General features: G+C 40.1%; 1 protein-coding gene across 1 annotated transcript; it reads left to right on the top strand.

Annotated features, from left to right (window-relative positions):
- The first annotated feature begins 6,537 nt into the window (after positions 1 to 6,537).
- On the top strand, positions 6,538 to 22,839 carry LOC117489015 (desmoplakin-like). The gene is made up of 24 exons (XM_034138239.1): positions 6,538 to 6,898; positions 7,838 to 7,925; positions 8,109 to 8,227; positions 8,523 to 8,670; positions 10,664 to 10,789; positions 10,921 to 10,980; positions 11,065 to 11,232; positions 11,347 to 11,451; positions 11,535 to 11,630; positions 11,725 to 11,850; positions 12,125 to 12,277; positions 12,403 to 12,557; positions 12,869 to 12,995; positions 13,477 to 13,651; positions 13,771 to 13,985; positions 14,132 to 14,313; positions 14,461 to 14,599; positions 15,076 to 15,269; positions 15,407 to 15,569; positions 15,926 to 16,009; positions 16,107 to 16,214; positions 16,446 to 16,544; positions 16,717 to 18,531; positions 19,076 to 22,839. Exons 1-24 carry the CDS (start codon positions 6,663 to 6,665, stop codon positions 22,292 to 22,294), a joined length of 8,100 nt encoding a protein of 2,699 aa, XP_033994130.1. The 5' UTR covers positions 6,538 to 6,662; the 3' UTR covers positions 22,295 to 22,839.
- The last annotated feature ends 1,478 nt before the right edge of the window (positions 22,840 to 24,317 follow it).

Below are 24,317 nucleotides of genomic sequence, written 5' to 3'. Positions count from 1 at the left end.
AACCGGTATCAGTATGTTGTTACTTCGGCATAATTTAGAAACGTGTATTACAATTTAATCACGGTAAAATATGTTCATTTTGTTGTAGTTGTAGCTCCCGAGCCAGCGCGTTTTGTTTGAATGATGCGAGTAAACACAGCTGGCAGCCGCGGTGAAACTCGAGCGTTTAGAGCGATGCGATAGGAGCGATTAGAGCGAAGCGAATATTCGCATCGCGTCCGGTGTGAACGCAGCATAATGCTGCGTTCACACCGGACGCGATGCGATGTTTGGGGGCGGCGCGATTACATGTAAAGTCAATGCAGAGACGCGGACAGACGCGAATTCGCTCCGACGGCGCGCATGAAGCGGTGGACGCGGCGCGAATCACGCGATTGAACGGTGCCGCGTTAAACGCGAGAGTTCAATTTTTTCAACTCGAGCGTCAAATTCACGTGACGCGTTCTCGCGGAAGCCAATCAGCGGTGAGGATCTCAGCCTGCCGTCACTGACGTTCAACCACACAACATCAGCCGTTAGCTGTTAGCAGTTAGCACACAGAGCTCACAGCTCCTCATATCTGTTCAGAAACTGGACAAAAGTTAAATAAGTACAAACCACAGACTGTCTGTGCCATGGCGAATACAGTCGCTGCTTTATTTATGTCTGTAGGCCGTTGTTATGAGTGTGGAATGAGCATATACAACGTTAGCTTAGCCTGGTCGACCCGATCTTCATTCAGAAAACAAGCATTTTAAAAGGTTTTTCGCCTGCCGTCTTGTCTGTAGACTTGTCAAAGCATTAATTCATGGTTTTTACTAACCGGTATCAGTATGTTGTTACTTCGGCATCATTTAGAAACGTGTATTACAATTTAATCACTGTAAAATATGTTCATTTTGTTGTAGTTGTAGCTCCCGAGCCAGCGCGTCTTGTTTGAATGATGCGAGTAAACACAGCTGGCAGCCGCGGTGAAACTCGAGCGTTTAGAGCGATGCGATAGGAGCGATTAGAGCGAAGCGATTAGAGCGAAGCGATTAGAGCGAAGCGAATATTCGCATCGCGTCCGGTGTGAACGCAGCATTAGAGCGAAGCGATTATTCGCATCGCGTCCGGTGTGAACGCAGCATTAGAATATAGAATATTCGCATCGCGTCCGGTGTGAACGCAGCATAATGCGAGCTACAACTACAACAAAATGATCATATTTTACCGTGACACTGTATTTTGACTTAAAAGAAAAGCGAATCAATAATTTTCTAGTTTTATTGCAGGTTTTAGCTTTTTGTGAAAGTGACTGTTGAAAGTCAGCATTATGCAGTCAGCCGTAGTCTGAAGTTGTAAATGTTAAGAGGTTTTTCTTCCAGATGATCTCTAGCTCTTTCCAGCAGCTGAGTGGTTCAACTAAACATTGACATTTGTTGAACTGAAGAATTAAAAAGACAATTTATCATGGAGAAACTAAGAGCACCAGACCTATGGATATGGATTATCCCAACCTGGCAACCCATAGCTTTTCTTTATTAATCTATAATACATTAATCAATTATATATTACCTTTCAATAAAGTCATAACTTACAGACCTTTTATAAAGTGTATATTCTATATAGCAACAAATCACATGTCCACCACATGCTGTGTTACACATTTTAATCAACACAATCTATCTGATCATTATCAGAGAAGATTATTAACAATTTAAAAAGCTTATTCCTCTTATTTACTCAAATCCTACATTGTTTTTGCGAGACATAATTACAATGAATGTATCGTTGGGAACCTTATTAAACATTTTGTTGCAAAACTACTCTCTTATCTCTTGTTTTTTTTTTTTTATATATATATATATATATACATTATTATAAACACATACTGTATGTTTGGAATTATTAACATGAGAGTTTTGTGTTGTAATATTCACTGTAAAATGATTTAGGGGAAGCTTAATCGGATACAGATTTAAGAATAAAGAGTGCAACATGAGTCAGGTATGATTTACACCCACTAGCTTATTAGTCTATATTTATCTGACCATGTGATAAGCAGACTCCTACTTCATGTTCAGAACATGTGTTTAGCAATGCTTCACCCTCCTGGCCATGATGTGCTATTACATACTGTTTTTGTTCACTCAATGGTTGAATAGATCTCATTTGAGTTTCACAATAACATGAGAGGAGGCATTTTCGATTTTTGACTATTCAAAACTGCAATTCTCAACTGTGACACATTACCTTGAGGTAGAGTTTGATGAACGTCGGACATTAAGAATGAACAACCAGTGCTCAGGCATTCAGCATGCATAGCAAACATGTTGGATCAGGATCCAACAGGAACCCCAGGAATCTTAAGGGCCCTCAAACGACCTGATCTGTCTTGTTACACACTGATGCCCCCTGCAGGCAGACTGGAGCAACAGCAATGCTTTCTTGACATTGCTGCATTTTGAATCTCAAAACTATACTGCAACAAAACCTTTTTGTGTTTTCTCACATTTTTTATTTTTCAAAGTTGTGAATGCAGTTGGGATGTGCAGAAAAAAAAATCTCACTTAAAAAAAGACAGAATAAATGTTGGATAAAAAAATAAACACTACTTTTTTTTCTTTGCCCACTTCTATTATCTGAAAGTTAATGATTGAGAAAAAACCTGAATTGCCGGGTTTCTTTTATCTGCATCTTCTACAAATCTGTCATTCAGACGCATAGCTGTAGGCCAACAGAAACCAGTTGACCGTTGTACCGTCAAACTATCACACTGTGCTGTTTGTTATCATTCAAACCTGCTTGCCACTCCCTAGCAACTCATTCAGGTGTGTCCAGGACCCGCCCTAGACGAGCTATGTGTGTGTACCTGTGTGCATGTTCTATGTGATTGTCTGTGTCTCATAATTCAACCGGTTACAGGTGAGTGGTAAAACTGAGAAAAACGATTTCAGAGGTGTGACTGAGCTTTCACTGAGCAGTCAGTGAGTCAGATTTCGTCTGCTGAGAAAACACAAGTGTACTTTTTCAGTGTGATAACGGTGTATCTATGTGTTTGTGTGTCTATGTATCATAATGTTTTGTGATAAAACGAAATGCTTCCCGGGACAATATAACCACAAATTCCTTTTAGTGCACTTCAGTCCAAGAGATAGACTAGTGCAATCATGTGGGATTTATTGCTATGGGGTTAGTATCAACTTAGGTAAGAATAACAATGGGCTGGGTACACGTAAAGTGGACTGTGCACGACCACACAAAGATACACACACACACATACATACTGTAAAAAGATTTCCTGCAGATAAGCAAATATTGTAAAAGGAAAAAAAGGTCAACACAAAGGTTACTTTTCTTTTTTAGCTCTTGATTATTGCGGAATGGCCTCTGATGATTTGTACATCCGTTTATGACTGAGGCCTTGGGCCTTATATTCTAAGGAATAGGGAGGGGGGGGTTTATGACATGATGAGGAGTTAATATTCTAAGATAGATAAGGCATTTAAAGGCCGTTTCTGCTTTTGTTTGTATAACAAATTGCTTGATATAAAGATTACATTTCACCAGGAAAAAATGCCTTCGAAATGAATTTATATTATCATGTAGTGAGGTCAAGTTAAAGTCAAACATTTCTTGAAGACGGGGGTTTCTGACCTCAGTGTTTATAAAACCATGGCTATTGCACCCTCTATTTTTTTGTTATGTATTTGCTAAATTCCTTTTCATTTATTTAATGTGACAACCTTGGTTCTATCCCCCCAGTGGTCCTGTGAAGCAGCACTGAAGACATGTCTGAATTTCAGTATATGAATCCATGAATCAGTGGAAAGTCTGAGGAACCATCTGTGTGTTAACAAGCTGCTGGGGAAACTCAGATCACAGTGTTAATACGTGAGACAATGTTAATTGTCTACGTAATTTAATAAACCAGCTGTCAGGGTTGACTTTTTACCTCACTGTTTACTCATGAATGATGTCAGTGTCAGTGTCTGGAAATTATATCATACGTGTGTCTACAAGTGTCAGTAGGTCTCGCCTCTACTGTGAATCACTAGACTTGATTCTTCAGAGTAAACCTGGTGATACCCTTGTATTGTTTTTTATATAAAATCAGACACTTTGGTGTGAATACGTGTAGTTTTATATTCCAGATGTCAGTTTGATGATGACAACACTACATGAGTGACAAATTCCCCATTGCAACAAATCTCCTCTTCACAACCAGGAAATATTGCAGTGACCCGCAGTGAGAGCAAACATCAAGTTAAATATTTACTCCCAAGCTGTAAGCTGACAGTTAACTTTCCCCTCAAATGGCTCTGTGTATCTGAATGGACAATGCCAACAGATAGTGAAGGTTAAACACAAAACAAGGATTAAGGGTGATAAACTAGAGGGTAGCTCCAGTGCATGACACAGGTATTACAAATTATGACTATAACTAAGAACTATACCTGCATTATTTGGCACACCTTACCCGTCATGACATTTGAATCTCCCAGAATGATTATTTTCTTGCAACAAAAAAAAGTGAATGCTGTGAAAAAAAATCCCTGCACAAGAATCTCAGAAACAACTCTTAGGTAGTTGTGTGACTTATGTTTAATGAGGCCAAACCCTTTTTATTGCAGAGCTTATAATTAATGGCATGCTTCCAATTATTCCTCATTATCTCATTATACAGCAATGTTCACTGTCCCACTGTTCAGTCCGTCTCTCTTGGCACGAAAGCTGTTATTAGACAGAAATTTGGAAAATTGTACATGTTCAGTCTTGCAGTGTCTTTTGTTTGTAGAACATGTATTAAGAGTGAGGAAAAAAGTGAGTACGTAAAGCAAACCCACCTTAGCCAATAGTGGTAAAAAAAAATTCAGGTGTGTCTTTAGATGGGTGTGTTTGGCGTTTGAGGCTGTTTTTTGTTTGAAAGTCAAAATAATTACCAGATGAGGCACTGTGTCATATCAGGGACAGACAACTCATGCCAAGTTTTGTTAATTAAATGCAGTTAAAAAGTTTGACTGTGAAAAATTAAGATAGTAATGCTTGAATGGCTGGAAAATTCCAGTTTAGGGTGTTGGTTTCAATGACTGCCTGCTATCTATCTCTCATTCTATCTGTTCTCACACTTCTATGTGAGTACCTGTGTGTGCTTAGTAACACTCACCAGAGGGCACAATATGTCACCCAAGTCAACTTTAGTTTTTTCTCTATTGATCCTAGGCTTAGAAACTTTATCATGATGAACTTAATTAATAAAGACCAAAGCACTTGAGACATTGTGTGCATGTATATTTTATGTATTTTACATTTTTTATCTACCAGAATGTGATGGGAAATAAAATCCCACTCAAGTTACGTTTTATTTTCAGACTTTTCATTGACTTTTAATTTTCTGGAACTGCCTTCACTCCCTTTCACTTTCCAAATGATGTCCAACAGTGATTTTTACATTTTGATATGTGTATTTGGGTTGTATATATTGAAAAAACATAAACCACCTGTGGTGTGTGTGCAGAGGAATGGAGATGTAAGGACATAGTGACAGAAACCAAATGGAAACATAAAATAAATACTTAGTGAACTTGGTGTTACTTGTTTGTCAGCTTCAAGCAGCTACACCAAACACGCATCAATCAAATGGACTCCTTCTGACCTCAAGAATGTTATACCATGGATGAGAAATTCTTTGCACAACCACTATCTCTACTGACTCTAATGTGCCGGCTGCTGTATTTTTCAATTATCGTAAACTGTTTATAAACAGCACTATTACTTGCCAGGGTTTGAATAAAATAAAGCAGGTCAAAAAATAGCAAGAAACCATAGTTTGAATCTTAAATCCAAACATAAATCACATCATGAATTTAGATGAAGTGATAACAAAAAAATCTATAAAAAGACCGGCAGTCTTTAAGAATACGTTATTTTTATTTTTGTATTTATTACATGAAAAATGTAGAGATGGATATATCACAGTGGAGGCTAATTTCCAACTGTTATTCATTGACAAATTAGACATTCCAGTAAAAATTAAAAAACATTACGTTCAATCATCAACAGGAAAGGCAGAATTTTCTTTTGATGCAGTCAAGAAGATAAAATTACAAACAAGCTACAACTGAGAAAACATGTTTTATCTAATTAGACTTAAAAGTAAATAGAAATAAAAATGTAAACAACAGTATGAAGTACACCTAACCAATACCTAATCCAACAAAGCCTGTCTCAAATTCATCATTTAGACATTAAGCAGAAAGTTATAGGATATGTTATCCTTTACAATTGCCAAAACAACATAGAGTTCTAGTTTGAAGAACAGTGGCTAAGTAGCCCATCTCATAGGCTTTTAGTCACTTTTCCCAGGAAAGTCTATTAGCTTACTCAAAGTTAAACACATTTTGTTTCATGTATGCATGTTGAAATCAAAAGTTGTGGTTACGACATGCTTAACAACTTTTTAGAAGAATGAAAAGACAGCCCGAGCAATAATCTTCCCACACAGACCAGAGGGTGCCAGGAGTGTTTCGTAAACATAGCAAGGTGTGGTTTCTGTCCAAAAGCGCCCAGCTTCCGTCTATTCACACAGAGCAGAGCATTATCTGCGCAACAGGAGACAGGAGGGGAGCGCGGTATGTCCTCTGTGTGTACGACACAGCACACCGACATTTTAAGACTTTGTTCAAACTAACTTTGCAAACATGAGTATGTACGGCTCTAATACGAAATTGCCCACCTTGGGCCCGAGGAGTAATTCGAGACAGGATTTGGCGAATGCAAGTTTCAGAAGCGACATGTTAGCCGGGGGAAACGGCTTCCAAGGAGAATACCCACCCGGGGACGGCGGATACACCTACGCCTACTCCAGGACCTCCTTGCACGGGGCCGGGGGACCGAAGATGGCCGTTAGCATGGGGGCGGCAGGTGGGGGAGTGAGGTAAGAAATCACCTGTTGCCTGAAGTTTTGCTTTAATACGCCTTTACAGGTCGTTAAATACGTTTTTTCCCAGCTTCCAGATCGCTGAACCATAAACTACACATTCATTATTAATACATGTTTTGTCAGCCGCGTCCATGTAGCTAAAGCCATAAACCCCATTTGGGAATGTTTAATCGATAATGTTGTTTTTATTGGCACCATTAAGATTAAGAAAGGTAATCAAACAGGTTCCATTAACACTGCTAGCTCATCTGAAACTGTCGAGCCAAGTATTTTATTTATCCAAAATCTAAACAGGATCCGTGTTGACCTACATTGCTAAGAACGTAATTTCCCTAGTTTGTTTTTCGTTTCAAAGTAATCATTGTTGTATCAATCTTGATTGATTGCCAAATATTCCATATAGGAAATAGCCTACGTGCATATGCCCCTTGAATGTCTTCCAGTTCAGTCATTCATTATGATGTGACTGCTAATGTTTGTGATGATTTCTGTGACAGAGCTTTTCAAACTATTTCCTTGCTGTACAAACTATTTCCTTATATAAAAAAATATTCTTAATGCTTAACTTATGGTGAACAAAGGTTAAGTAAAACATGAATGGGGGAGTTGCAATCTTTTTAAAGAGAGAAAGTCAGGAGTTTGTTCATTTTTTGTATTGGCGAACTTTTGATGACCTTTTCCTTGTCTGTTAAAAAAAATTGTTTAAGGATTAAACTGCAAGTTTATGATTTTGAAAAGGATTATTCCTCACCAGAAATGTCCTGTTGTCACGCAGTTTTTTGATTAAAACCTCTAACATCTTTATAGTTAGTATAGTATAGTAACTGTGTCTAAAACTTCTTTTTAAAATATGCTTTTTACATTGATATTTTTTTTAAATTATATTACAAACTCTGAAAATGTGTTGTTTTGTTTTTTTCCCATCATGTGTAGTGCAGCACAGGCAATTCAGCACAAAGCTATGTACCTGACAAACCAGTGCCAGAGCTTCCTGCAGAGGGCCGAAAGGATTCTCCAGGGTGTAAGTGAAGCATACAGATTACACTGAACTGAAGTTATAAGGTTTTCTCTTCATGCAGCAACATGGCAATGCTTTATCATCAGATATGATTTTAAAAATAGATAATATCATCCACAACGATTCAAGTGAAGTATAATTTGGCAGGAGTAAAGAGCTTAGTGTCTGTACTGTGTGATTCTATAGGGGGGTCAAGCTGCAGAGGCAGACAAGCAGTTGATGATGGCTGCAGAAACCATGGAGCAGATGATGGTCTGTGGCAGTGACCTGCAGAAAATGCGTATACCTAATGACGTCTTCGGAAAGTAAGATAAGATGCAGCGTGATAGTTTGCTGTCTTTGCATTTTTGCCACTGCATGCATACATTCATGAATACATATTACCTACTAAAGGTTAGTAGATACAATATTCTAGGGTTTACAGGATAATCTGAATTTCATTCTGTAATGGAAGCTTTTAAAGACAAAGTATTTTGAGGAGTTATATGCCTTCTTAATATTGTTTTCAGCTGTATTTGCCCAGCAGATGTCTTTGATGTTCATGGCTCAGTGTGCCCTCTGGAAGATTCACAAATATTCCTTTTTTTTCTACAACTACAGCGTAGAACAGTTCCAGCACATGCATAGTGCTATGCAACAGCAACTAGGCAGTAGTGTGACGACAATCAGACGGAGAAAAAGCAGCGTGGGTTCCCAGGAGGGGGGGAGGATCTTTAATGACGCCATCGCCTGGATTTCTCAGCAAAAGGTGAGCACTACATTCATTAGAGACATCTAAGATCCCAATCAAAACAATCAAAACAAATGTGGGTAATACAATTGAAATGAATTTTATGATAATATTCCTCATCAAAACACATCACTATATATATATATTTGTAGAATCAAATATAAAATGATGAAATACAGGATAAAAGTGTACTTAATCATCTGTGTTCCCCTTTAATGGACTAAACCCTTTACACATTATATATAATATAATGCATTTCTTGTTAAAAAAGAGTTGTAATTACTTGTTTTCACTAAATGATACAGAATAGTCGCTAGTAAGAGTGAACTTGTCTGATGCATTGTGTGACGGCACCCTACGCACAAAACGCTTTGTCTAATAGTATTTTAACCTGTTTGGCAGAATGAAAAGTAGCACCTGCATGTGTGTTCATGCCTGTATGCCAGAGTGAATGCGTTGCACCATTTTTTTATGTGAAGTGAGGATGACAGAAAGGAGGGGGATGCACTTACACTATCACTTATTCTGACCTCCTGTAACTGAAACCATCTGGACAGGCTGCCAAAACCTGATCCGTGAGTGAAAGAGGCCAGGGGGGGGGGGGGGGGATGAGGGAGGATTGAAACAAAGAGTTCTGCCATTTCAGAATGAGACGCCAGAGAGGAAGGCAGAAACAGAGAGCGGTGCTATATAGTGATAAAGGAGCTGCGGGAGCCAAAAGAAAAGTAGAAGTAAAGCAGTGTGAAATGTGACACTTCCCAACGAGTGGGATAGGGCAGTTCAGCACAACTTTGACATGCTCATAGGAAAACGCCCGTCTACTCTCTACCTCCCCAATCCTCAACCCACCCAAAAAACACACCCTGTTGTTCTTTCACCACTTCAAGCCTCACCCTGTTTCATCATTCAGCCCACCCCCCCTCCCCCCCTCCCGGTCGTGAGATTTAGAAATACTTCTTTGCATATTTTTCTGTCTCAGTTAATACTTTAAACTCCTTTATTTAAACTAGAAACTGGAAACAGCACTTGATGACTTACTGCTTACATCCCCCCCCCCCCCCTCTCTTTATGTACTTCCAGTCATCAGAATCAAAAACGGGTTTATTGCCGAGTAGGTTAACACATACGAGGAATTTGCCTTGGTGTACCTACATACAGTCCACTTTTGTTGACCTTTCTACTATAGATATTAGCTGGCCTGCTGGCAGTCTCTTAACAGAGAAAGTGTGTGTAGCTTCAGCCAAGCAGTCATGAAGGAAAAGGGAGTGGTTGGAGAACAAAGCTTTGAGAGTGAAAAAATGTAAGTGAAAAGCAGGGACTGGCTGAGGTTGGTTTTTCTGGCAGAGCTCTTATCAAAGCTGAAAGGTTGCTAACAAGGGGGGAATAGTTGGGATAGTTTCCTGCTTGACAACCAATGTAATGATTAAATGCTGACACCTGGAGGACAAAGAGGTGAAATACGTCAGGGAATAAAAGTCAGGGAGAATAGTGTTGAGACTAAGAATTAGGTTGCCTTAAAGAATAAAGAGCGCTCACTGTGTTATTTATTTTTATTGCTAAAACAATTAGTTGATCTTACTTAAAAGCATTGCCTTTTTACACTAAAGCGGATAAAGATAAGTCCTCTGTGCATTTTTCAAAAACCCTTAAATACACATGAACCACACCCACACCTTTGCAGTGATTGACATTTTGCAGCAGTTTGTTTTTTTGTCTATTGCACAAACACTGCATCATTTAAAAAGGGAAACAATGCATTGGTGACACATTTTTAGAGGTTAAAATCTATCGGAAGGGAGTCCAGAAAGCATCAGTTGACCGATTATTCATTGTTCGTAATTCATTCATTATTTATTCAAACTTGTATGTATGCAGTACTGGTATTTCATAAACCATTGTACAGTAATGTTCCAACTAAATGCCATGTCAATTGAAGTAGATTTTGATATTGTAATTGTGTGCAGCACTTATTGCATTATAAAGTAATAAACTGTGATTCTGTGTCTTATAGCGGATGATTGAGACCGCTCCTTATGGAGATGACTCCGAAACCATAGAAAAACAAATCACAAGCCACAGCAGAACCCACAGCTCTTTACAGAGGAGCCAGGAAGTAGACCGTGCCAGAGATGATCTGGTAAGTGGTTGTTTGGACCGGATTCTTTAGATATCTTATTTGTTAAGTACGATTTTTGACTGTGTATCATGTGTACAACAGTTTTGTAATCTTATTCAAGACTGAGAAACAAACACAATATCTTTCTTCAGAACTCGAGGGGGGACAAGTACAACCTGGCAATCATGGAACAAGAATGGGAAAGCCTGCAGGTAAAACCAAACTATTTTACAAAGATGTTTTTTATAGTTTGTCAAAATCCTTTTTTTTTTAATACATATTCCTGTCTGTCTCAGAAAATGTCCCACAACCGTGTGGATCAGCTGCGAGAGCTTCAGGGCATCATCGATGAAATCTCCAGAGCCATCATGTGGGTGAATGAGAGAGAGGAGGAAGAGCTTATGTTTGACTGGGGAGACAAGAACATCGACCAGTATATCCCAAAAAAGCAAGAGAGCTACTCAGTAAGAATTTCTATCTGAACCCCTCTTTTCTCCTGGTTTGGTGTTCCTATCATTACAATCTTAGTTAAGTATGTTCTGTACATCTTGGTCCCTTACTTCCTGTTCTCCTGACAGGGGCTGATGAGAGATCTGGAGGAGAAAGAGAAGGACCTAAACAAGCTGAAGCTGAAAGCGGATGGACTCCTGAACAACAACCACCCTGCTTCAGATAAAATTGAAGTAAGGTGTTTTATTTTATTCTGGGTATTTCATCATTATAAAGAGAAAATGTGCTATGTACTGACAACTGTGTGTGCCAACAGGCCTACATGGACACCTTACAGACCCAGTGGAGCTGGCTTCTCCAGATCACCAAGTGTATCCATGTTCACTTGAAGGAGAATGCTGCCTACAGCCAAGTAAGTGCTCAATCCTGTTCCAGCTGGTATGAAAGAATGCCCTGCTGGTCTGTGAGTGTGATTACTAATTAAAGCTTTTTGCTGCCCTCTTCAGTTTTTCAAGGAGGCCAATGAGACCTCTGCAAAGCTGCAGAAGGAGCACGAGACTATCCGAAGCAAGTTTACCTGCGACAAGAACACCTCACTGGAAACCCTCACTGAGCTCCTGAGCAACCTGGAGGTATCACTATACATGTACATTTAAACATCTAGATGATCATTTTCCTGCTGGTGTGAAGTACAAAGCATGCTCAACTATTTGTTCTGTCAAATAATTTGGGTTTAAACTATTTGCATGTCTGTTGAACTGGTTTTGCCAGTTTCTTAAAGGACTTAATGGAATTCCTGTGCATTGTGTCTGCAGTTTGTTGTCTGAATTCACTGAACTTTGGTTTACAGTTCCCGTGTACAGTGGGTCAGTTAATAACACAGATGTGATGTTTGCATGTTTACAGAAAGAGAAGGAGCGAGTCATGGACAATAAGAGGCAGGTCCACAGTCTGGTTAACAAATCTAAGAGCATTATTAGGCTGAAACCTCGCAACCCAGAGGAGAAGATCAGCAGCCCCGTCATGGTCGAGGCCATATGTGACTTTAAACAAGACCAGGTGGGATATTCTTTCTCTCTCTCACACACAAATACACACCCACACTGAGACCCAGAGTAATAAGTGGAGCATCACAGGAATAAATCAGCATTTTCTCAGTTGGGATTTTCTGTTTTGTGCTTCAGATCGGGATTTTGAAAGGGAATGAGGGCATCCTGAAGGATAACTCACAGCGCAGCAAGTGGCTTGTGACTGGACCTGGAGGTCTGGACATGTTGGTTCCCTCTGTGTGTCTGCTGATCCCCCCACCAAACCCTCTCAGCATCGGCCTTGCCAGCAAGTAAGAACCATCCAGTAAATGTACGCCAATGTAGGTCTGAAAAAGCCCTGGTTAGATGTTGGTTCAAATTTGAGTTTTTTTTCCTTTAATTACTATATTTGAAACATCACATTTCCCTAGAAATAAATGGAAAAAGCTTCCCTTTTGGGATGACTATAAATATGTTGTTGTTCAATATGTTCTTAAAGGTTTTAATAAGCATTACAAATATCCTTCACAAAGAAACGAGTTAGCAAGTTAAAATGACTATGACAATATATCATAATGTTTATTATATAGTGTCTGATTTGAATGGCTTGTGTTTTTTTTAGGTATGAGCAGTATTATGAAGCCATCATGAGCCTCTGGAATCAGCTCTACATCAACATCAAGAGTCTCATCGCATGGCAATACTGCCTCAAAGACATGACTTATATCAACTCCCTCACCACCAGCATGGTGAGATATCACAACGAAGGCAATACACTTAAAGGGCAACTACACTAACATCTGTCTCTCAAATCTAAAAACAAGAGAAAGAGCTAAAACAAAAATGTATGATCAAGTATAAAGTCAAGTATAAAGTCTGGATCTTATATATATATATATATATATATATATATATATATATATATATATAGAAAAAGCTCATTTTAGTATAAAAAGGAAAACAAATGTTCTATAAGCAGCTCTAGACTTATACTTGATGACATCACAAGTTTGAGAATTACTTCTGACTAGATTGAACTTTACAATGCTATAAAATAGCTTCTTTATTAAACTAATTCCCAGTTTTACTGTTTTATAATAGCTTAACTGTTTTTATACCAAGCAAAGCTAGATAAAACCCGGTTTCCATCTTATCTGGAACACGGTTTGCAGAAGTCTGCTCACTTCCTGTGTCTTTTCCTTAACCTGACCCCTGTCCATTGTCTTGCAGCTGTCTAAGATGCGACCCGATGAGTACCGCAGTATCTTCAAAAGACTGGAGAGTCATTACCAAGAGTTCTTGCGTACCAGCCAAGGTTCTGAGATGTTTGGGGAAGAGGAAAAGAAAAATATCCAGGGCAACTTTGACAAAACCCAGGCCCACTATGATAAAGTGGTTAGTCACAGTAAGTGTCAAATATCCTTAACTTCCTCTTAAATTGTCAGGCCACTAAATGTGCAAAAGTACTGCTGTTTCTTTCGACTATACATTGACATTCTTCACATTTTCCTGCAACCAATAAAGGGACTGCTCCCGATACAGCTGCCCCCCCGGTCATACCCCCGGTCACACCCCCGCCTCCCACAACCAATTCTTCCCTCAGCGTCCTCCTGCTCAGAAATCTGCAAGATATTCATCGCAGGCTGGAGCTGGCTGAGTCGGGGCTCACCAGCCATCTTCATATTCGCCTGGGGGAGAACAGCGTGCACGAGAGCTCAGTGCATATCGAGAAGCTAGAGGTGTGTATCTTTTCTTACAGTTCTGTCTAAGTATAAGTGAGATGCTCTTTGATTAAAAACACTTGCAAATATATAGGTAACACACGATACATTATAAAACAACTGATTATGCTAAATGTTAATTATCATACAATATTGAAATCCAGATTGTGCACCGAGAATTGGACTCCATTCATGATGAGTACATGCGACTCAGAGAAAAGATTCTTAAACAACTGGAGGGGATACCTCGAGAATCTGAGCAAGCCAAGTTCCTCCACTCTGAACTGAAAATCATCAACCAAAAACTGGGTGGCCTGCAGGCTCTCTACCCTGCCTACTTTGAAAGGTACATTTTTTTCTCATCACATCACTTTTCTTTTCTTTTTATGTTAATAAATTATTGATAAAACTCACTTTGTTCTCTCATTAAAGGCTTTGAAAGTGATCTGCAAGAACCAGTGCATTTAACATGAAGGCTTTGTGTCTTTGACAGGATGTCAGCTGTTCAGGCTTTTCTCCAAAGCCTCCTTCAGGCTGAAGACATCATTAAAGTCCACGAGGCCCGGCTGACAGAGAAGGAGACTTCCTCTCTGGACCTCGAAGAGGTGGAAAACTATCGGAGCACACTGAAGGTTTGATACACTTGTTATAGATATGTATTTTAATAATGAAGTACTTAAATAAGTATTGTACTTCAATACAAATTTGAGTTACTTATACTTTACTTGAGTATTCAAATGTAATGTCGCTTTATACTTCTGCTCCGCTACAAGTCAGATGGAACTTGTTATTCTGGCCAATTTTTCTGCATTATGAGTACTTTTGAGGCCTTTTGCCAATGATGCTTGTGTATTTTTTACTTAAAGGGACATTTTCAATGCAGAAATGTTACTTTTATTGGATTCTTTTAATATTACAATATTGCCATTTTTTACTTTAGTTAGCAAACTTAATACCTTTTCCAAAAGTCACAAAATGTAAGATTCTCTGATCAAATCATGTCCATATTGTCAGATTAAACACCTCTTGATGTAAAAAAGACTTTATAATTATTATTATTATCATTATTGTGGAAATTTAAAATCCACTTTGTGATTTTCTATTCAAGCAAATGAAAAGCGATCTGGATCAAAAAAGAAACCTTCTGACGGCAATGGAATCTGACCTGAGTAAAGCAGTGCACTGGAATGGTCAAATCACTGAGCCCTACCACAAGTGTGACGTAGACTTGGCCAGGTACTCAGACCAGGTGGGCCAGATGTCCGACCGCTGGCGCCGCATCCAAACCCAGATTGACAGCAGGTACATAGTCTATGCATTTACACACATTTCTTTAATACCTGTGAATATTTCTCCACATCCTCCCTCCGTCATTGCTAGTAACTGCACTAAGAATATCCCTCCATCCCTTCCCCTGCCTCCTACTCTTTCCTCCTCAGAGTGTGGGATTTGGAGAAGCAGGAGAAACAGCTGCAACATTATCAGCAGAGCAGCAATCTCCTGGAGCAGTGGATCAACAATGCCAGGAAGCGGCAGGACACCCTTCAGACGGTTAAGCTCAACGATGTCCAGACTCTAATGGACCACCTTAACCAACAGAAGGCACGTCTTTACATGTCTTCTTTATACCAATAAATTGTAATCAATAATGATATTTGAACTGATTTGATTTGGTATTGGAAATATCCACCCTATCCATTTTAATTGAGACAGCTTGAGCATTTGTGTAGGTGTGGATTTTTTACATTGTACAACAGCAAAAGAAAAGTTTGAAAACACATAAAAGTTGACTTACTATATTAACCAAATATATTTATTAATTTAGGAACCACTTATAATAATATAATTATATATATTATTGTTTGATAAAGTAATAGCTCTTAGAAGAGTCACAGTCTGGACAGTGTTGTGTTCAATTAAATCAGTCAATGTAATGCCACCTTTTGCTCACTGTACAGGCTCTTCACACTGAAATAAAAGGAAAGAAGGAGAAAGTAGAGGTTATGCAGAAAAACGCAGACACCTGTGCGTCCTCCATAAAGGTAGGTGGTCAATAAATCTCCCCCATATTTAATATTATTTTTAAATACAGGAAAGAGATTGTGGTGCAAAATAATGAAGTCCATGTTGTGTTTTCAGGACTATGAGCTGCAGCTGGCTTCCTACAGTTCAGGCCTGGAAACACTGCTTAACATTCCTATCAAGAGGACAATGCTGCAGTCCCCCGCTTCTGTGGTCAGACAAGAGGTTTGAGTCCCTCCATTACGTCATATGGAACCAATTTTCAGTTAGATATTGTGTTCATCTTCTGTTTGTCAAATTTCAATTAAACAATAATTATCGCCTTTGTATTTTAAGCTTATGCAATACAACCTATTTAAAGGTTAATCCCATAATTGCATATATCATTTAATGATATCACTGGTATTCATTTAACAAATGAACATTTTTTAATCCTCTTATTTTGACTCCCAACAGGCATCTGGCCTCCAGTCCAACTACATCGAGCTCCTGACCCGCTCAAGTGACTACTACAAGTTCCTGGGGGAGCTCCTGAAGAACATGGAGGAGCTGAAGGTAGGTTTCGGATTTGTAAGATGCCTTTAAAGACATTGAGTCAAGTCAATATTATTATCTTAGTAAAATAAATAGTATGATCAAATTAATATATATGAACAAATAAGTTGGTTTTAAAAATATAAAAGAAGTCACTGACGCTCTTCCTGTTTTTCCAATGCTCTCTCTACAGATCAGGAACACAAAGATAGATATGTTAGAGGAGGAAATGAGGCGTCTGAAGGACGAAATCCAGGACCGTAATCAGAAAAATAAGTCTCTGGAGGAGGCTATGGCCCGCTTAAAGCTGGAGCTCTCTCAATCACAGGAGAAGCTCATTTCTATGGACGAGATTAAGGTGACCCACACGATAGAAGTGAATGCCACCAAGGATAGCCTAGAGAGCACACACAGCAAGCTTCAAGATCTTAATGAACAACTGATCCGAATTAAATACGAGCTGGATGAAGAAAAGAGGAAGAGAAGACTGGCAGAGGAGCGCTACACCAGCCAGCAAGAAGAGTATGAGGGGGCCGTTCGCCGCAGACAGAAAGAGCTAGAAGAACTCAACTGGAGCAAGATTGATTTGGAAAAGTCGGTGAAGGACAAAGAACGTGAAGTGGAGAGGATGAAGATACTGTTAGATGAGGAAGTGCTGCGTCGACGAAATGCTGAATCCGATATCTCAAAGGTAAGAACAAAGTACACACAGGAGCTTAGTGAACTCAAGCAGACATACGAGACACAGATCCATGTTACCAAGACCACGATCCTGAAAACCGAGCAGCAGAAAGAAGAAGACACAGCAGATCTGAGGCTGCAAGTTGACCGACTCACTGCTGAGAAGAGAGATCTGGAGGAGGAGCTGAGGAGGCTCAGGAACTCCATTGATCAGATGGAAGAACAGAAGAGCAGAGCAGAGCAGGAGGTCAGCCAGCAGAGGGCCTCACTGGTACAAGAAACAACAGTGCGCAGTGAGTTGGAGATTCAGCTGAGAACACTGATGCAACAGGGAGGGGACAATGACCTCAAACTAAAGGAGGCCACCAAAAACATTCAGGAAAAGTCCAGGCAGATCAGTCTTCTAACATTTAACCTGGAGGAGGAGGCGAAGAAGAGGAGGAACTTGGATTTGGAAATCAATCACCTGAAACAGGCTGAGGCAGATTTGAAGGCAAAGAACGCCTCCTACCTGGAGTCCATTAACATACTTAAAGTGTCTGAGCAGGAGATCCGCATCACCCGGGTAGAGCTGGAGAAGCAGACCAGCGAGAAAGCCAAGGTTGAGCAGAGTTCTGCCAGGCTGCAGAGCCGTATTCGGGAACTTCAGTGCTCTTTGGATGGAATGGAAGCTGAGGTGGAGAAGCAAAAGAAAGCAACCCAGGAGGAGTTCACACGTAGAAAGAGAATGGAGGCAGAGTTGGAGAGGATGACACATACTTGCCGAGAACACACTACCACAATAAGCACACTGAAATCCATCCAGATAGAGACTTCCACCAGTGGAAGAAAGTATGAGCAGGACCTCAGCGCCCTCCAGGAGGCTCTGGACAAGAGTCTGAGAGAGCATAAAGTTACCAAGCAGGAACTGGCGGCTGTCACATCTGAGCTGAGGTCACTTAAACAGAAACTCCAACAGGAAATGGCTCGTATTGATGAGCTCAACCAACGTAATGAGAACCTGTATAAGACCATTGAGGAGAAGAGCCTCCAGCTTAACAACTTCACTACAGAGATTGAAAAGCTAAAGACTCTGACGCAGAACCTGACGAAGGAAAGACTGAGGTTGGATGAGGAGCTGAGGAAAGTGAAACAGCAGAGGGATGAGCTGAAGCTTAACAAAGACGCTATTGATGGAGAAACTTCCACTCAGATCTCAGCCTTGCATGTCCAGCTTCAGAGTAGCTCCAGCAGGACCACGGAGCTCCAAAGCCTCATCAATGACCTGACCAGGGAGAGGGAAAAACTTAAAATGGAAATAGACAAAGTCCAAAAGCAATCACTTGAGGTATTTTCGATAGCATTGATGGATCAACCCCCACATAATAACTATTTGTGTCCTGCTTTTGCATGAACGCTTTAGGTGCTTTAAATCTGAGTATTTCAAAGTGGCCCTGTTATATTAGGGGCACATCATTAATTTTTTTAAAGGTTTTGGCATGAAATTCACTCACTTACTAATGCTTTTTCTTAGACATGCATGTTGTTCACCCATTCTCATTGTACATTCTGCCGTTCAACCTCAGTTGTACGAAAAATAACAATCACTTGATTCATTACTGCATACTAATTGATGTATATATAATAATAATATATTGATGATATATTGAACACATTTATTTAGATTAGCAATTAGTTTAATCGATACTGATTTGGTTGAGATACAATTGGCCAGGTGCATCACAAATTAAATCGATAAGCACTTACAACATGCTGCCAAGGAAGAGCACATGTAATGAGTTGTGGCTCTTTACATATGCTGCGTTTTGCTATGCATCATTTCTTGGCTTTTCTTTACAGAAATAATACTGTGTTTTCTTATCTCTTCGCAGACATCCATGATGGTGCATAGTTCCCAAAGCCAATACAGTGAGCTGCTGCTGGAGAGGGACAGTTTGCTGTCTAGGCTTAAACTGCTGGACCAAGACAAGAATCGTAATCAGCGCATAGAAGAAGAGCTAACCCGCATCAAGATCACGCTAGATACTGAGCTCCGCAACAAAAAGCGACTTCAGGATGAAAATAATGGTATCCTCAAGGATTTCAACCAAATGAAGAGCCAGTATGAGTTGAGAGAAAGCCACATTAGGCAGTTTGAATCAGACCGAGACAAGGCTGATCGAGACAGGATCTCCCTGAAGAATGAGATAGATAGGCTCACGAGGGAGCTGAAGAGTATTGAGGAGAGGTACAAGAGCCGTCTGACGATCTCTGAAAAGGAGGCAGCAGACCTGGCTCTCAAGAGAGCGGCACTGGAGAAAGAGATACAGAGGCTGCAGCAGAGACCCAGCACTCTGAACAGGCAGACCCAGACAAATGAAAATGTCCCAACAATCGATCCATCCAAGCTGATATTTGATGGGGTGCGCCGCAAAGTCACAGCCCACCAGCTTTGTGACTGTGGCATAATCACTAAAACCACACTGGACCAGCTCCTAAATGGAAAGAAGACAGTGGATGAGGTAGCCATGGACATCCAGCTTAGTCTTAAAGGCACTGGCATTATTGCTGGCATGAAGGCAGGTTCTCAAGGGAAAATGCCGTTCACTGAAGCGAAAAACAAGGATCTCATCACTCCAGAGAGCGCCCTCATGCTCCTTGAAGCTCAAGCTGCAACAGGCTACATAGTGGACCCAGCATTGAATGAGAAGATGCCTGTGGATACTGCCTGCTCAAGAGGGATTGTAGACACAGCAGACAGAGACACCTTGCTGACAGCTGAAGCAGCCAGCACAGGTTTTAAAGATCCATACACTGGCAAATTGTTATCCGTGGGTCAGGCTTGCAAACAGGGCCGTGTAGACAAAGACACAGCCATCCGCTTGCTCCAGGCTCAGGATTCTGTTGGAGGCATTTTGGACCCAGTTCTGAGTGTGTTCCTTCCCAAAGATCTGGCCTTGGATCGCAATCTTATTGATGAAGAGCTCTACAGGGCTTTGAACAAAAACCCCACCTGCTACCTGGAGCCTACAACAGCAAAGAAGATCAGCTATAATGACCTTCGGAAGAAGGCCAAGGTGGAACCTGTCTCTGGCTTGCTTCTGCTCAGTGGTCCAGAACAGCCCGATAAAGTCCCAGGTATCAGAGGGTATGTCACAATTTTAGAGCTCTACTCCTCTGGACTACTGAGTGAAAGTGATTGGGCAAGGTTTAAAGCGGGCGACCTCACCAGCAGTGAAATTCAAGAGAATCTAAAGTCCTATCTCCATGGCTCCTCCTGCATTGCAGGGATCTATGATGAGGCCAATGACAGAATAATGCCTTTCTATCAGGCTATGAAGGAAGGCCTGCTCATGCGAGGAACTACCCTGGAACTACTTGAGGCCCAAGCTGCTTCTGGCTTTATTGTTGATCCAGTCAACAATCTGTTCTTGACAGTAGATGATGCCGCAAAGAGAGGCCTGATAGGAAAAGAGTTTAAGAATAAGCTGTTATCTGCAGAGAAGGCAGTAACTGGATACAAAGATCCATCCACAGGAAACAAAATCTCCCTCTTCGAGGCTATTGACAAAGACCTTATTGAGAAAGGTCATGGAATCCGTCTTCTTGAAGCCCAAATCGCCAGCGGTGGGATTATTGACCCCAAAGAAAACCACCGTATTGATATCGCTGTTGCCTATAAAAGGGGGTACTTTGATGAGGAAATGAATGAGATCCTAACTTATGAAGGTGATGACACAAAAGGCTTTTTTGACCCTAATACTAAGGATAACCTGACATATCTTCAGCTGAAGGACAGGTGCATGACAGATCCCAAAACAGGCCTAACACTCCTGCCAATCGATGACAAAAAGAAGGCCAAGAAGTCACAGGAGAGCCGTACCAATATCCTCCGCAAGAGGAGGGTTGTGATCGTTGACCCAGAAACTGATCTGGAGATGTCAGTGAGGGAGGCCTATCACCGAGAGCTTATTGACTATGACACTTTCCTGGACTTGTCGGAGCAGGAGTGTGAGTGGGAGGAGATAACTATCACGGCGTCTGATGGCTCTGAGCGTTTGGTGATAGTGGATAGGAAAACAGGAACCCAGTATGACATCCAGGAGTGCCTGGAAAGCGGTATCATTGATCAGACATATATCGATCAGTATCGTGCTGGATCGCTGACCTTGACACAGTTTGCTGACCAAATCACCAGCAGAACCAGCAGTACAGGGATGAAAATTGCAGCAAGCAATGTTGATGACATTTTCACCTGCAGCAGTCCCACCCAGGCCGCACCATCTTCTCCCACAGTTCGTAAACGCTTCAACAGTGTTTCTATTACTGTTTCTCCCCCTGAAATGTTTGATGACCACAGCCCTGTGGGGGCTATATTCGACACCGAGACCTTGGAGAAAGTAACTGTGACTGAAGGGCTCCGAAGAGGTATAGTTGACACTATTACAGCACAGAGGCTACTGGAGGCCCAGGCATGCACAGGAGGTATTATCAACCCTGCTAATGGTGACAGACTGTCGCTGCAGGATGCTGTCCATCAGAGTATCATCGACGAAAGCATGAGTGCTAAGCTGAAAGCTGCCCAGAAAGCCTATGTTGGTTTTGAGGATGTGAAGACTAAAAGAAAGATGTCCGCAGCAGAGGCAGTGAAGGAGACGTGGTTGCCCTATGAAGCTGGCCAGAGATTTTTAGAATTTCAGTACCTGACAGGAGGCCTGATAGAGCCTGACTCTGGACGTCGCATCACCATTGAAGAGGCTATTCGTAGAGGTTGGCTGGATGGTAAAGGGGCCCAGAAGCTTCAGGATACAAGGAACCACCAGAAGAACCTGACATGCCCGAAGACAAAACTAAAGATCGCCTACAAGCAAGCCATGGACAGCTGCATGGTGGAAGAAAGCAATGGTATGAAGATGCTGCAGGCCTCCTCAATATCCTCCAAGGGAATCAGCAGCCCTTACAATGTCTCCAACCCAGGATCTCGCTCCGGGTCCAGGGCTGGTTCCCTTGCCGGCTCCAGGAGTGGATCTCGTAGAGGAAGTGTGGATTACTCCTCTAGCAGCTTCACATTCAGCTCCAGCAGTACCACCTTGAGCAATTCTAAATCTTAATACACAGCATAGAAAAAGGAATCTAGACCTGTTTTTAACAACAGTCCATATGCAGTTTGAGTACTCTTTTAACAGTTTGCTTTTCTAAATGCTTTTCTGCTACTACTGATGATATTTTGGGAAATTAGTTATTTTAAATGCATTTAAATGTTTTGATAGTTTGCAGATTTTGGTAATTTTGTTTTCTAATATTTACATGTATGCAGAGTATAATTCATATTATTATTCTAAACCACACAAGTTAAATGAACATATTTGTTATAGCTCATTTTAATACATGGCTTATCTTCAGAAATTAACTATTTGTTATTTGAAAGTATGCTTCAAAATTAAGTTGGCTATTTTATATTCTTATTTTTTTGCAGCTAGACTTGTGTATGATTTAATTTTTTTGTTGAAAAACAAACCAATGCATTTTGTTGATTGCAAATGCTGGTTAAGCTTAAAATACTGACTTGTATGATTAATGATCAACTGCAAAAATCACTTGCCACTAACATGTTATTCTCACAAAATTGAAAATAAAATGTTCATAACAATGTTGATTCATTCCATTACTCATTAATTATTTTATTAGCTTAATATTTCTTTGTTGTGCATTAATAGACAGTTTTATAACCGTTCACTGTTTAAGGAGAGGCTCAGCAGTATCAATTTTAACCAATGAGTGGCGCTAATTGTCATACTAAAATAGTTCAGATGCAAGTCTGATTAAACCTAAATGCCAGTCTGTTTGCCACTACTGTTATATATTATAATATAGCAACACTGTAATGTTGGATTGACGAAACAACTAGCAATGCATAACCTGATATTTAAAACATGCTAATCATGCTCGATATAAAACTATATACATGAACAAACATGGTTTCTATGGTTCAAGGCTTGTATTAGTCATACGTACATAGCTACAGTGTAGTTATGACGATGAAAATCTTAGGTCACAGGCCTTGTTGGGTTATAAACAATGAGTATTAATGATCAAGCTCTACTTTGGCCTTATTCCTTAAGATAATTTAACTGCGTCAGCAAACTCCACTGGAGATTGGGATATTTTAACATACTGTAGTAGATAGCTCTCATCATTAAGACAAAAATAATACCTTATTTACTAATTCCTTTCACTTGGAAAGTGCATTAGAGCAAAAACTATTGTTGCCAATAAATATACGGAATGTACCCCCCTAAAATTGTCATTAAGCCTACCACTGAACCACGATAATTATATTCACAGAGTTTTTAACATAAACATTAAAGATATTTTAGGTAAATTGTGATTTTGGGCTTGATGAATAAAACTGAATTGACATGTTTGTTTGCTGTACTAGACACTGTAGCGTAGGCTATAGGGGGGAAAGGCACTTATTAAAATATAGTACATATTTCCATACCAATCAGAATCAGAATACTTTAATTATCAAGAGATTGGATTTTGTGACAGTTGCTTCATTTTAGAATACAATAAAATAAAATATAATAAAAAATATTCACATTAACATAACAAATTAAAGTTAAAATGCACACATTCCTACTTCAACAACATTACATTATGTGAACATTTCTCAATATGACCAAGTGTCTTTTATTTACATTGTATTAAGATAAGATACAATAAGATAAGATGTACTTTATTAATCCCAATTTGGGAAACATCTTTGTTACACGAGCATAAAACAAAACAAGGCATTGCACATAATAACAAATTAAAAGAGTAGAAATAAACAATTCTAAAATATAAACATCTCAAAATAGAAATAATAATAAACCAGCATTAGAGAGTAAGAAGACCATGAAGATAAAAATGTTTAATGATGTAATGGACTGTACACGAAAAAGCTAACTTCATTACACTTCATGGTCTGGTGTCCACATATGAAGGGTTTTTGGGGGGTCCTGTTGGTGAGGGTGAGAACAAATGGAGACAGGCATCGGTAGGAGGCCGTAGAGAGGGGAGGAAGTGTGGAAGGGGGAGGGAACAAGGGAACAAGGGAGACAGCCCTAGCGGCACAGTGGGAGGACTATC

This window comes from Trematomus bernacchii, unplaced genomic scaffold (assembly GCF_902827165.1).
Source record: "Trematomus bernacchii unplaced genomic scaffold, fTreBer1.1, whole genome shotgun sequence".
In the NCBI taxonomy this organism is placed as follows: Eukaryota; Metazoa; Chordata; class Actinopteri; order Perciformes; family Nototheniidae; genus Trematomus; species Trematomus bernacchii.
This window is presented reverse-complemented; position numbering and strand designations above follow the sequence as displayed.